General features: G+C 49.5%; 3 protein-coding genes across 3 annotated transcripts; 2 read left to right on the top strand and 1 right to left on the bottom strand.

The window, feature by feature from the left end:
- Positions 1–102: 102 nt before the first annotated feature.
- On the top strand, positions 103–5,953 carry LOC111078258. Its single transcript, XM_022372845.2, has 3 exons — positions 103–271; positions 474–637; positions 727–5,953. The coding sequence occupies exons 1-3, from the start codon at positions 214–216 to the stop codon at positions 5,359–5,361; spliced, it is 4,857 nt and encodes a 1,618-aa protein (XP_022228537.2). The 5' UTR covers positions 103–213; the 3' UTR covers positions 5,362–5,953.
- A 66-nt stretch (positions 5,954–6,019) lies between these two features.
- Positions 6,020–7,072, bottom strand: LOC111078261 (proteasome subunit alpha type-5). Its single transcript, XM_022372850.2, has 3 exons — positions 6,971–7,072; positions 6,772–6,910; positions 6,020–6,705 (listed from the first exon to the last, which is right to left on the bottom strand). Exons 2-3 carry the CDS (start codon positions 6,902–6,904, stop codon positions 6,104–6,106), a joined length of 735 nt encoding a protein of 244 aa, XP_022228542.2. The 5' UTR covers positions 6,905–6,910; positions 6,971–7,072; the 3' UTR covers positions 6,020–6,103.
- A 3,180-nt stretch (positions 7,073–10,252) lies between these two features.
- LOC111081462 (probable serine/threonine-protein kinase kinX) lies at positions 10,253–12,016 on the top strand. The gene is made up of 4 exons (XM_022372849.1): positions 10,253–10,361; positions 10,438–10,713; positions 10,774–11,253; positions 11,345–12,016. Exons 1-4 carry the CDS (start codon positions 10,353–10,355, stop codon positions 11,618–11,620), a joined length of 1,041 nt encoding a protein of 346 aa, XP_022228541.1. The 5' UTR covers positions 10,253–10,352; the 3' UTR covers positions 11,621–12,016.
- The last annotated feature ends 784 nt before the right edge of the window (positions 12,017–12,800 follow it).

Here is a 12,800-nt window from a genome sequence, read left to right as displayed (position 1 = left end):
CTGTAGCTCGATACTATCATTATAGTCGCAAAACCATCGATAGTAGAGGCTAGCACTAAAATATCGATACTATCGATAGTGCCCTCGATGGTTTGACACCTCTAGCAAACAATAAAAAACATATTCTTTTTTTTTTACTTTTTAAAGTGTTCCCGGGTTCTAAATAAAATAAAGATGACCTAGTAGTGGCAGCGAGAGTGTGCGCGCGTCAGGATGGCCTATATAAACATAGCTGAATGGACACCGGATCAAGTTACAGACTGGATCAAAGGTAATACAATCCGCAATACTGCTTGACAGGTCAAGGAAAAACTGCATCCGTGGGCTGCATTCCCACTGCCCACAACAGCAACAGCAACAACAACAGCGAAAGCGACAACAACAAAAACAGCAAAAAGCAACGCCCACAGCAGGAATCAAAGCAATTTCATCATGTTCTCAAGCGACTTTCTTTTTGTTTTTATTCGCAAAAGGTCTCGACGAGTCCATGAAAGGTTATTTATATGAATTTTCCAAACATGAAATCGGTGGGCGATCCCTGCTCAACATACGCCCGTATGAGTTGGAGAATTTGGGCATGCAGCGTATAGGCCATCAGGAGATCGTGCTGGAGGCAGTGGAAAATCTGAGAAACTTCGTGAGTACAGTAAAATTTTTTCCTTGGGGAATTTCCACCAAACCAATACACACATATATGACATATGCCAAATGACCTTGATCTTGCAGCATTATCATCTGAAAAATGATAATCTGCAGTTTATGGCCCTGCATGTGGCCACGGCGGCGAGGAATTTACACCGCGAGCTGGCCAAGAACCATGCGGACAGTACGAAGATCGATACGCGCACCCTGCATGACATCACCAGGACAATAGCCACGCTGAAGCCGCTGGTGGGCAGCCTGGAGCGTTCCCCCTTCCGGGGGCAGGATAATTACCGCGAGTATTGCGGCAATGTCCTGAAATGCGGCCTGGAGCTGGCCACGAATGCGCATCGGGACCGCTTTGCCGAGAATCCAGTGGACAAGATAAGGAGCACCGCCGAGCGTCTGGAGAGTCTGGCCAATTTCATGATCCAGGACATTTCCGATCCGATGGTGCTGCAGCCATCCTCCCTCAACCTGGTCAACCTGAAGAAGCGCGAATCGGAGCTGGGCTTCAACATAGAGTCCAGCTACAATGGCATCCATCGCGTGACGGACAACAAGTACCATTCGCCAGCCCACAACTCGGGCAAGATCGAGGACGGGGACGAGATCGTGCAGATCAACTACCAGACAGTGGTCGGGTGGCAGCACAAAACGGTGCTGGAGCACCTGCGCGAGTCCCTGCCCGATGTGGTGCTGACCGTGAAGAAGCGACCCAAGCACACCAAAATGTTTGGCCAGATCTACATGCAACCGTATCGGCTGCCGAGCAAAAAGCGCAACATGGCATGTCGCTGGGCGGATCAGATGCCCAGTCCGCGGACTGCCTTTCTCACGCTGGACACGGAGAAGGTGGTCACGGGCTCCCTGGGCACGGAGGTGACCAAGTCTTTGGCGAGCGACAAAAGTGAGGTGGTCAAAACTAGTCCGCCGGCCTCCTCGGACTCGGACTCCAGCTGCAGTGATATAGCCACGCCCACGGATCCCAAATCAGCGACGCGGGAGATGCGGCTGTACTATCCCAAGCCGAGGGCATTGCTTCAGCGCAGGAACACCATCTGTGGCGATGAGTTTCTCAGCCTAAAGCACTCCGATCTGGTTGTGCCCTCGTGGCACGAACGAAAGCCGGGCATCGGCTCGTCTGCGGGCAGTTGTGATCCTGGGTCGCCCAGCATACGAGACAAATCCATCTCCTTCGGCTATGGGCTGGAGATTGCACCGCGTCCGACGACGTGCATTGGGATTGGCGATAGCTCCACGGACAAGGCACGACGGATGTTCAACGAGGCGCGCAAGCTGAAGCAGTTGACGGAGGAGTTCCAGCGGGAGCATGTGGAGGATCGCTACAAGCCGGGCGTCAGCAAGGTGGTGCGCTTCGATGCCACCATGAAGGTGGAGGACTACGTGGTGCGCAACGAGAAGTTTACGTGCAATGTGGAGAACACCATCCTGGAGACCTTCGAGCCCATTCCCTTCGCCGACGAGGGCGACGAGGATGCCCTGGAGACGTTGCGCAACTGCAAGACGGAGAACGCCGAGGAGCTGCTGGAGGCCATTAATATGGCCACCCTTGGCCAGGATCTGCCCCTGGCGGAGGCCATCAATGCCCCCCTGCTGCTGAACCGCCGTGGTCGCCTGGACAAGAGCCACAGCACGCCGGCGTACGATAACTCTGGCGAGGAATCGGACACACCGCCAGCCGTCGAGCCGCGCAAGGAGTTCCTCCTGGTCACTCCGCCAGCTCCGCCACCCCGACCGCGCAAGCAGAAGGAGATGAGTCCGCCGGTGGTGCCGCCGCCACCACCCAAGCCGGCCAGCATGCTGGCAGCCTCTGCACTTGTCCTACTCCCTGTACCTGTACCTGTCCCCATCCCCGTACCTGTATCTGTATCTGTGTCTACGTCTGTACCTGTTGCTGTACCTGTGTCGACTGTTCAGACTCCTACCACACCATCGGAGCCGGCGGAGATTAGTGAGCTGCACACGCCCAGCAAATCGCGTACCCTGACGCTCAAGAAGAAGCACAGCCTGATGGCCAAGCGGCGGAACACGAACCTAAAGCTCCTGGGCACCGGCGACATTCAGGGCCATCTGTACAGGCGAAAGAAGAACCATCGCGGCGTCACCTACTGGGCAAGGATATACTTTGTGATGCTGGACACCATCCTGTACGGATTCCGCAGCAAGCAGAGCACCTCCGCCAGCCTGGTGATCTTTCTGCCGGGCTTTACCGTCTCCCTGGCCAAGGAAGTGCACTCCAAGCCGCACGCCTTCAAGGTATACCACACGGCCAAGAGCTTCTACTTTGCGGCCGAGTCCCTGGATGCCCTCAATCAGTGGGTGGACTTTCTACGCCAGGCCTCCCAGAAGATACCGCCCAACGTTCGTGCGGACACCAAAGATCTGTACTCGGAGAACGACAGCTCGGGCGAGGAGTGTGACGCCCTGGTGGCCAAAAATCTGTGCACACCCTCGCCCCAAGGCTCGAAGGAGATGTCCTCCGGCGGCATACTAACCGGCGGAGGCGGCAGCAGCACGCCCACCTCTAGCTCCGGGCACGTCATCAAGCACGATCGCAGCTACCTGGACTCGTTCCGCAAGTTCACGATGGGTCCCTTTAAGAGCAGCGCGGCAAAGCCCTCCAGCGACATCCCAGTGCCCACAGAGCAGTATCGCAGCTACCGGAAGGTGCCCGGCGGTAGCTTTGGCATCCAGATCGGTGCTAATACTCCGGGCTACCACGATCCGGCCATGCCGCCCACATTGGTCACGCAAACGGCGATGGCCGCTGAGGCGCGCAAATTGTCGCGCAGCTCCAGCCGCTGCTCTGTGGTGAGCAACACTGAGTCCGCTGCCTCGGTCTCGGCCTCGGTGTCGGCCTCGCTGGCCCTGGGTCCGCCCACATCGCCAGCGCCTACTGTGAGCTCCTTGCAACACCAGAGTTCCGAGGACAGTCAGAGTCAGAGCCAGAGCCAGAGTCAGAGTCCGAACAGCAAGTCGAGCCTGAAGAAGGTGCCCTTCAACTTTCTGCATGCCTCCAATCCCAATCTGGTGGAGTTTGATTTCCACACCTCGAAGACGCTGCTGCCCAAGATGAGTGCAGGGGGAACGCTGGACCATCACCACAACACCCAGGGCTTTGTCACGCTGAAGGATCTGATGCTGCGCAAGCAGGAGGAGGAGGCCCAGGAGATGTACAACAATCGAGTGCATTTGGGTGTGGAAAAGCACAAGCATGCGCGCACCGAGTCCACGGCCAGCCAACAGAGTAGCACCGTGGTGAAGCCGCCCGCGAATCTGCCCAAGATCCAGAGCGTCAGTCTGCCTAAGACGCCGGACTACGAGATTAGCTTCAAGCCGGACGACGAGAGCATCAAGCGGACACGCACGAAGGAGGGCCAAAAGCTGCGCGACTTTGGCTACGAGCTGATATGCGGGGACGAGCCCAGCTCATCCAGCAATCACGAGCAGCTGCACCATCACCATCATCAATTTCTGCAGCACCACCAGCAGCAACAGCAGCAGCTGCAGCTGCAGCAACAGCAACAACAGCAGCAGCAGCCGCACCATAGCAGTCGAACAAAGCACTTTCTGCGCTCGCAGCTGCAGCTCTCCAGCTTCCTGCACAAGAGCAGCAGCAGCAGCAATGCCAGTGGAGGAGGTGGCAAAAACTCAAGCGCCGATCCGAAGAAAAGCAAGGTGAAGTCCAGCAGCGATCGACGGTTTCCCTTCTCCTCCAAGCACTCATCTGGTAGCGGTAGCGGCAGTGGCAGTGTGGCGTGTGCTCCAGCCCTGCCCATGACCATGACCTTGCCGCTGAACAAAAAGTCCAAGTCGAATCATGCCCTGGATAGTGGAGCCGGCGGCAGTGGCATTGGCATTGGAATTGCCAGCAGCAGCATTAAGAAGAGCCAGACGTACAATCAGGACCTGAGGGAAAAAATAACGGGCACCAAGTACGATGCTCATCGCAAAAATTCCGCGCCCATACCCATCTTTGCCAAGCTGTCGATATCCTCGGCCACGTCCACGAAGTCATCGAAGGAGAATCGCTTTCTGGGCTCGCCCCTTCTGCATCGCACGCTGTTCGGCCATCATCAGCACCATCAGCTGCCGCTGCAGCCTGTGACGCCTCCGTGTAGCGCAGATCCTGACTGCGATCAGGAGATATTCTCGCAGATAACGTTGCCCACGCACAACCAGGCCGGTTATCGCAGCTACCGTGGCCCTGGAGTGCCAACTGCGTCCACCACCAATCTGTGCACGTCGGAGTCGCTGCAGCCGCCTCTGCCGCCAGCACCGCCGCCACCCACGATGGCCAACAACAGCAGCAGCAGTAGCAGTAACACCAAGGAGGACGAGCCAGCGTTGGCAGCAGGAACGGGAACAGGAGCAACAACGCCAACGCCAACACCAAAAGTATCAAACACCAATTCCGTGGACTCGAAGGCGGCCACCCCGGACTATCCGAACATGGAGTGTCCGCCAGTGTTCGAACCGGAGATCTATTCGCTCAGTGAGCCCAATACCAGTCTGTCGCGCCTGATGCTACGCACCAATAGCAACACAGCGACAAGTAACTCGCCGAACGCCACAAATGCCAGCGCGAATAGTGCGGCCAACAACAATAATAATAATAATAACACCAATAACAACACCAACACCAATAGCAACACCAGCAGCAGTCCCAGTGGCAGCGAACATCCAACGACCTAGGTGTGTGATGTGTAAACGATTGTGAATGCTCTAAAGGATCCCGGACTAGGCGGGATCCCTATTTACATATATATACATATACATATATATACAGTATATATATATACTCTCGTATTGATATAGGTATACATTTTTTCTTAATTTTGATTCGTCTTTGTCTTCCCTGTCTGTCCACCCCACTCCTTTTCCCTTTGATACACCATTACCACTTGTATCCTTAGCCTCCCATAGTCGGTAAGCGTTTACTCTGCCTTATTTGCATTATTTCGGTTCTAGGTAAAATGAAATGAAAATCGAAAACAACAAAAATATGAGAGAAGTCTGTTGCACACACGAAGAGCGTAGAGATGAGAATTCTTTATGATTTGCCTTTGTAATGGGATTAACCAAGTTAATCCGAGCGCTGTTTTGATTTTGCTCAACAGTTTAATGTCTAGAGAGTACACATTTATTATATATAGAAAGATATTATTGTAGAGGCGATGCACTCCGATCCGACCCAGGAAAGGGGTGGCCAGCCCGCAAATGTTGTAGTGAATAAAATATATACACCAATACGATATACATACATTAAATATATGAATAAAAATCAACTGTATATAATAAACAATCCACATCAGACTTTTCTTATCCCTTATCGAAGCAACTGCATCATAGCTGGATGATTTAGAATCCCTTTATTCACATTTAAGTTTTTTATTCTTTTTACCGATATAAAAATTATGGAAAACTATGCAACGATTTACGCCAAATTTGAAATGTGATGCTCGACCTCCTGCTTGGAGAACATGTAGTACTCCTTCTCGGCAGTCATGGTCATCACCTCCACATTGGTCGAGCTGAGCTTCTCCTCCATGACCTGCTTCAGTGTGTTCAGGCATGTGTCGATGGCATCGTTCAGGCTCATTTCGGGTGTAAAGTCCTCCTGCAACTTTTGCTGGGCGCCCTCGCTACCGGAGCCAATGGCCTTGGCGGAATGACGCACAAAAGTGCCCGAGGGATCCATGTGCCAGAGTTGGGGCTTCTTGTCTTCGACACCGGCAAAGAGTATGGCCACGCCGAAGGGACGACTCATGGCGGCGGCACCATCGCTGTCGCCACTGTCACCGAACTGAATGGCCAGCGTGGAGACGGCCTGGGCACAGGACTCGATGGACATGCGCTCGTTGTAGACGAACCAATGGTTCTGGCACTCCACGCGGGCGCGCTCGATCAGTGTGCGTGCATCGGCCATCAGGCCGGAGGTGGCGCAGCCAATATGCTTGTCCACTTCCACGATTTTCTCCACCGAGCTGGGCACCATCAGGGGCGATGTGATGCGCTTCTCTACGGCCAAGACAACGCCTGCGAACGCATAATGGATACAATTTTAATTAAAAATATCACATATAACATCACGACTTCCTCTACCTTCTTTGGTGCAAATGCCGATGGCGGTAGAACCCAATTTGATGGCTTCAATGGCATACTCCACCTGGAAGAGACGTCCCTCGGGCGAGAAGGTGTTTACACCTCTGTCGTACTCGGAGCGTGTAAGAAACATGTCTGACTGCAATGTTAGTAGTTAAAAGTTATCTAAAAGGTACGTATCAACAAAATAAATGCTCACTTTTCTTTAAATTCGTTCACAAAATCACAAAAATTAAAGCCGGAATGACTTGCGATTAGAGGTGTCAAACAATCGAGGGCAATATCGATAGAATCGATATTTTACTGCTAGCCTCTACTATCGACGGGTTTGCGACTATCATGATAATATCGAGCTACAGTCGTTGAGCTTTTGATATGTTTGGATTGGCTGCTATAAAATACGAAGACACATTTGTAAGCAAATCGACAGGTGGCATCTAATTTTTACAATGGACAAGTTCCTAAAAGGTTTCAATGGTTTTTATATTATTTGAGCCCGATACTATTCGTAGTACGATTGTTAACCAAGTTTATCCTCAATTTTATTTCGGTTTAATATTACTAGCTAGCTGGGACTCCAGCCCTAAACAAATAATTTATCCGATAGATACATAATTTCTACAAGATTGGCAGTTTAGAGCCTTTTTTATTTTTACATATTAAGGTTCAAACAAAAACAACATAAAACGTATGTGACGTCGTTTTGTGGCGCTGCCAGACTCGTGCAATTCGTAGTTGCTGCGGACTGCCATACCATGATATTTTTTGATATGAAATTCGTAAATTTTGATATTCCGTTTAATATTACTAGCTAGTTGGCCCTCTCAGCCCTAAACATATAATTTTATCCAATTCCTCAATGAATTATGTTGAGGATTGGCTAGTTATCAGAACTCGTTTTCATTAGACGTCAATGTTGCTGGTCAACCAAGTTACTTCTATGAGTATGGACTTTTGTATACCTTATTTCCTTTAATTGATGTTAAATTTGTTATTTCAGGCTGCTTTGAAACATTAATATTGCATTTTTTTTAGATTGAGTAGTTTTTACATATCTATGCATATGTTTTTGTGCTTTATAAATACATTTATCCCGGTTCTGATACCACCACGAATTGAGAGCGAAAAATGTCAGTATTTTTTGTGCGCTAAATGAGTTTGGCGGTCATTTTCAAAAGTATATATATGGAAAAATAAATATTTCACTTAATTTGTTTTGTCGAGTGTGACTGGAACCTCAGAAACCGAGAAAAGTAATAGCTTAACCCCGCTCTATTTAATCAGGTTAGTAACCAGTAAATATCAACAAAAAAATAATTAATAATACCTAGATTTGGTTTTGTGCCTGTTAAGCGCATGACTGTTATGTTATTTTGGCGCAAATATTCGAATTTGAATTTACAGAGAAACTTCCGCAAACTGTTTAGGAAGTACGAATTTAACATGTCATGTCTGGTTATTGGTCCATTTTATGATTATATAAATGCTGGTCCACTTCAAGGACCCGGTTTATTAAAGGAAACACGTTGCATAACATGTCGTAATGTCGGGAATTAAGAGTTTTACTTTCACATTTGATTGCTCACCATGAGACACTTAAAAGCTAAGCAAAATAAAAGGGCCAGCCCCGCACAGTCTCCAACTAATTGCATTTGCCCAGTTAAAAACCAGATAACAAGAGAAATAATGAATGGGTCAAGGTTGTGGCAGCACCCCACTACCCTTCTTTTACAGATGGCCAGGCAAAGGTTCAAGCTAGCTTTGGATTTGACTTTTACGATCACATCACATCACTCTTTACAATGCGCACAATGCAGGAGAGCCGAAATCGCAGAGCAGAGGCGTTGCCACTCTAAAATAAAAGTGAAGGTCATTGACCAAAACAAAATCCAAATGCACTGCCAGTGTGGAGTGGAGTGGCTCAAAGACTGCCTCAAAGAATTGCAGTTAATGGGGGAAATTGGGGAATGGAATGGGCAGGCAATTAGCGCAAAATGTGCCTAAATTTGATTATGAAATAATAATAAGCATGTAGGTATGTATGTATGCATGTAAATGCTGTGTCTGTGCACGGCCGCCTGGCTGCCCGAACTGCCTGTCTTCCGCGTCTGGTCTGGGGTCCGTCATCGCTTCGCGTCTCCATCTCTATTTTGCGAAAATTGTTCACGGCACAGGCACAGGCACAACTGCCATTGCCTGCCTGGGCTTTGTTTTACTTCTCTTTTTTTTTTTGTTGCTAGTCGAATTGTTAGTATTGCCACATGATGGATTTTAAAATAGCCGAAGTCGGAGCTAAGTATGTTTTCGATTTAATGACTGAATGAGTGAGTGAGTGTGTGCAGCGCCGGATTGCACAAAAATCCAGGTAGTCAGCCAGTCAGTCAGACAGTCAGTCAGGCAAACATACATCACATAATAACTAGGAATATGTAGCTATGTAAATCCAGCTATCCAGTCGGGAAGCCTGCTCCGACAGGGGGGCTCTGGCGGACATCACGATCAGGCCATCAGCCGGAGGTCCCCTCCCACTCTCTCCCACACGGAATTGCACGTTGCGGCATGCACGTGTGTCAGCTCGACTCCTTACCACAAATGCATTGTTTTGGTTCAACTTGGACTCGCGGTCAGCTCGATGCGCGTACTAGGTCTTTTGTTGTGCTTCTGCTGAAATGAAATGATGACCCCATAAATGCCCATAAGCCGAGATAAAATATGTAAAATCTAACAAATGAACAAAATTTAACCTTCCCATTGTCTCTGCCTGCCCCTTGCTACACCAAGGCTGGCTCTGGGGTTACGGGAGTGGAGTCAATAGCCGCTTTCATTTGCATAATCCATCAGCATCGCATAAGCATATACGATCGCCCATACAAACAAACACATATCATATGTCCAGGCTTTGGTCTAGTGAGAAACGGAAGCCGTAACAATTCGATATTTCTTGCCAATCAACTGAGAGACAGACAGGGAGACAGGCAGACAGGCAGACAGAGAGACGTATTGAAATGCAGTAATTGTTGTCTCGTTTCAAAGTAGCCGCCACGACTTTTGTATTTGGGTCTCTGTAACAGATCAGATGCGATGCATACTTCCTAGCTATTGTTAAATAGAGGATAACGACTACCCCACTACTTGTAATATGAGGCTTAAGCTCCTGAGCCGCCCAGCCTCCTGGCCTCCTGGCCCCCTAACCCAAACTGCTATAGGCGAAACCCGAAACCCAAACCGAAACAAGTTTTCATATAACATATAACACCGTTCCCCCAACTAACTTTTCATTACTAAGCCAAAATCCACAACAACAACAACAACAACAACAAAAGTTGCGAATGCGCCTTCGCGCAGCCGCAGTATCGCAGTCACAGCCGCAGTCTCAGTGAATTGTGAATTGCGTTGCGAGATATATATAGTATAGAAGAAAAAGACAAGCCAACCAGCTAGCAAGCCAATTTTTTCGGTGTATAAAAGCCGAGTGCAGCGGTAGAGCGAATCAGTACCAGCTTGGATCTCGTTATTGGTATAACACAGCTAATCGTGGAGTAATTGTTTCCCCCGTGAAACGTCAAATCAACAGCTCAACAATGCGCATGGTAAACCAGCCCCCCACTAAACTAGGAGCCTGAAGAGCAGCCTAACATATACGGATTATCCTTTTTGTTTTTGCAGTTCGTACTTCCTTGTCTCGCCGTGTGCTTGGCATTGGCCCACTGTGCGGCCATCGAGGAGAAGAAAGCCACCGCCGCCGATGGTGGTGCTGGCGGTGGTGGTGGGGCGGACGAAAAGACCGTCGAGAAGCGTGGCCTCTATGGCAGTGTGGGCGACTATCATCATCACTATCAGCCGCAGCACCATCACGAGCACATCAAGACGGTGACCATCGAGAAGAAGGTCCCAGTTCATTACACTGTGACCAAGCATGTCCCCTACACCGTGGAGAAGAAGGTGAGAGCTCCCAGTCCCAAAAAACCACTCATAAATAACACTTAACCCACTTTCCATTAGATCCCTTATGAAGTTAAGGTCGATGTGCCTCAGCCTTATATTGTGGAGAAGAAAGTGCCTGTCCATGTTAAGGAATACGTAAAGTATCCCGTCCATGTGCCCAAGCCTTATGAGGTGATCAAGAAAATCCCATATGAGGTGAAAGTGCCTGTCGATAAGCCGTACGAAGTGAAGATCCATGTCCCACAGCCGTACGAAGTGATCAAGAAGATTCCGTATGAGGTGAAAGTGCCCGTGCCACAGCCCTACGAAGTGATCAAGAAGGTCCCACATGAAGTGAAGATCGAAGTGCCCGTACCCAAGCCGTACGAAGTCATCAAGAAGGTGCCGTATGAGGTTAAATACGAAGTGGAGAAGCCCTACGATGTGGAAGTGGAGAAACCGTATGACGTTGAAGTCGAGAAACCGTACAAAGTGGTCGTGGAACAGAAAGTACCCTACGAAGTGAAGGTGCCCGTCGACAAACCGTACAAAGTTGAGGTGAGTAAAGATCAGAGAACAGAGAAGAGGATCTCTACCTCCCCCCAGAAATACAATAATCAATTTATTTTGGGTATCGTATCGCCTGCAGGTGGAGAAACCATATCCAGTCCATGTGAAGGTGCCAGTGCCCCAGCCCTACACCGTGGAGAAGAAAGTTCACTACACCGTCGAGAAGCCCGTCCCATATGAGGTGAAGGTGCCAATTGAGAAGCCCATTCCCGTCTACACACAGGTGAAGGTGCCCATCCACAGGGAGATTCCGGTTCCACACAAATATCACGTCGAAGTGCCAATCTTCAAGCATCACGAGGATCACCATCAGAGCCAGCACGAGTACGGACATGGCCACGGACACGGCTACTAGAGCCACCAGCCCAGCACAGAACGCGAGCACAAGAACAGGAAGCAGGAGAAGAAGTAAACGAACAAGGAGAACGCGAAGCAAGCGAAGACACTACCAGCGAGTCTTCAGTCATGAATCCACGAGGCAACGTTGAGCTGGACGTTGAACGGGTGACACGAGGAGGAGGAGGAGGAGGAGCCAGAGGCAGAGCAGAAGAAGGAGGAGAGCGGAGAACGGAAGCGAGTAGCGGGTGAGAGGACAAACTGACCAGCTACTCGGATCGAGATCTGGTGGGGATACTGGCACCACACTGGTCCAGTCCCCACATCAGTTGTAAGCCAAATGTGTTAGTACTTTTATCATTGTATTAGGCCAACTACAATTTCATATTTAAATTATAAGCTAAAGAAACTCAAAAACAACAAACTGGGGAAAACTTAATTAATGGTCTGGCGGGGTGGTGCACCAGGGGGAGGCAGTGAAAGTGAAAATTACCAACTGAACGCCACACGACACGTAATGTAATGGTAACGGTAACGGTAACGGGCAGCGAAATGGAAATGAAAATGAAAGAAAAACCTGTTGCTGTTGTGCAATTCCTCTGCTGCTGCTGCTGTTGCTGTTGCTGCTGCTGCTGCTTCTGTCTGTCTGTGTGTATTCTTTGGCCAGTTGATTATGCAAGGAGCGCTTTGCGATTGGCGGCGCGGCGGGATTGCATCATCGAGCTGCCAAATTAATTGCAGGAAACGCTCGCCTCACGAACCAAACCAAACCGAATCCGCAGCTTGGCAGCATTTTTTCGCAATTATGGCCAGAGCTGTCATAATGGAAAAGAAAAGATGAACACAATTCATGGATTGCCAACAAATTTACGACTTGGCTTGGCAATTGAAGCGGAATGAACAAACGAAAACACTTGAAGTGCATAATGGCCCCCATATCGTGCCGGGTAATCGTAGCGTGGTGTCGCGTCCGTCGCTTGGCTAGCGCCAAATTGCTTTGCATTTCGAAATGTTATGCATTTGCGGCACTTGTTAAGTGCGTGCCATTACAATTACAATCAAAATACACGCTTTAAGTGCATTCACTATTTGTAGGCGTTTAAATTGAGCGCCCCACATCTAACAGCACTAACGGTCTCAATTAACATGTACATGAAATGTGCAGCGCTGTTAAGCGCTGATAGCCTGTTTACACTACG

Source organism: Drosophila obscura, unplaced genomic scaffold (assembly GCF_018151105.1).
Source record: "Drosophila obscura isolate BZ-5 IFL unplaced genomic scaffold, ASM1815110v1 contig_186, whole genome shotgun sequence".
Taxonomy (NCBI): domain Eukaryota; kingdom Metazoa; phylum Arthropoda; class Insecta; order Diptera; family Drosophilidae; genus Drosophila; species Drosophila obscura.
Note: the sequence above shows the minus strand (reverse complement) of the source record. Positions and strands in the feature narration are given on the sequence as shown.

Excerpts from the sequence above, each read along its gene's own strand:
- LOC111081462 (XM_022372849.1), top strand. Across the intron at positions 10,714-10,773 it reads CCTACACCGTGGAGAAGAAG|ATCCCTTATGAAGTTAAGGT; the intron begins GTGAGAGCTCCC and ends ACTTTCCATTAG. Across the intron at positions 11,254-11,344 it reads ACAAACCGTACAAAGTTGAG|GTGGAGAAACCATATCCAGT; the intron begins GTGAGTAAAGAT and ends TATCGCCTGCAG.
- LOC111078258 (XM_022372845.2), top strand. The coding sequence starts at position 214 with ATGGCCTATATAAACATAGCTGAATGGACACCGGATCAAGTTACAGAC. Across the intron at positions 272-473 it reads AGTTACAGACTGGATCAAAG|GTCTCGACGAGTCCATGAAA; the intron begins GTAATACAATCC and ends TATTCGCAAAAG. Across the intron at positions 638-726 it reads TGGAAAATCTGAGAAACTTC|CATTATCATCTGAAAAATGA; the intron begins GTGAGTACAGTA and ends TTGATCTTGCAG.
- LOC111078261 (XM_022372850.2), bottom strand. The coding sequence starts at position 6,904 with ATGTTTCTTACACGCTCCGAGTACGACAGAGGTGTAAACACCTTCTCG. Across the intron at positions 6,706-6,771 it reads CGGCATTTGCACCAAAGAAG|GCGTTGTCTTGGCCGTAGAG; the intron begins GTAGAGGAAGTC and ends ATGCGTTCGCAG.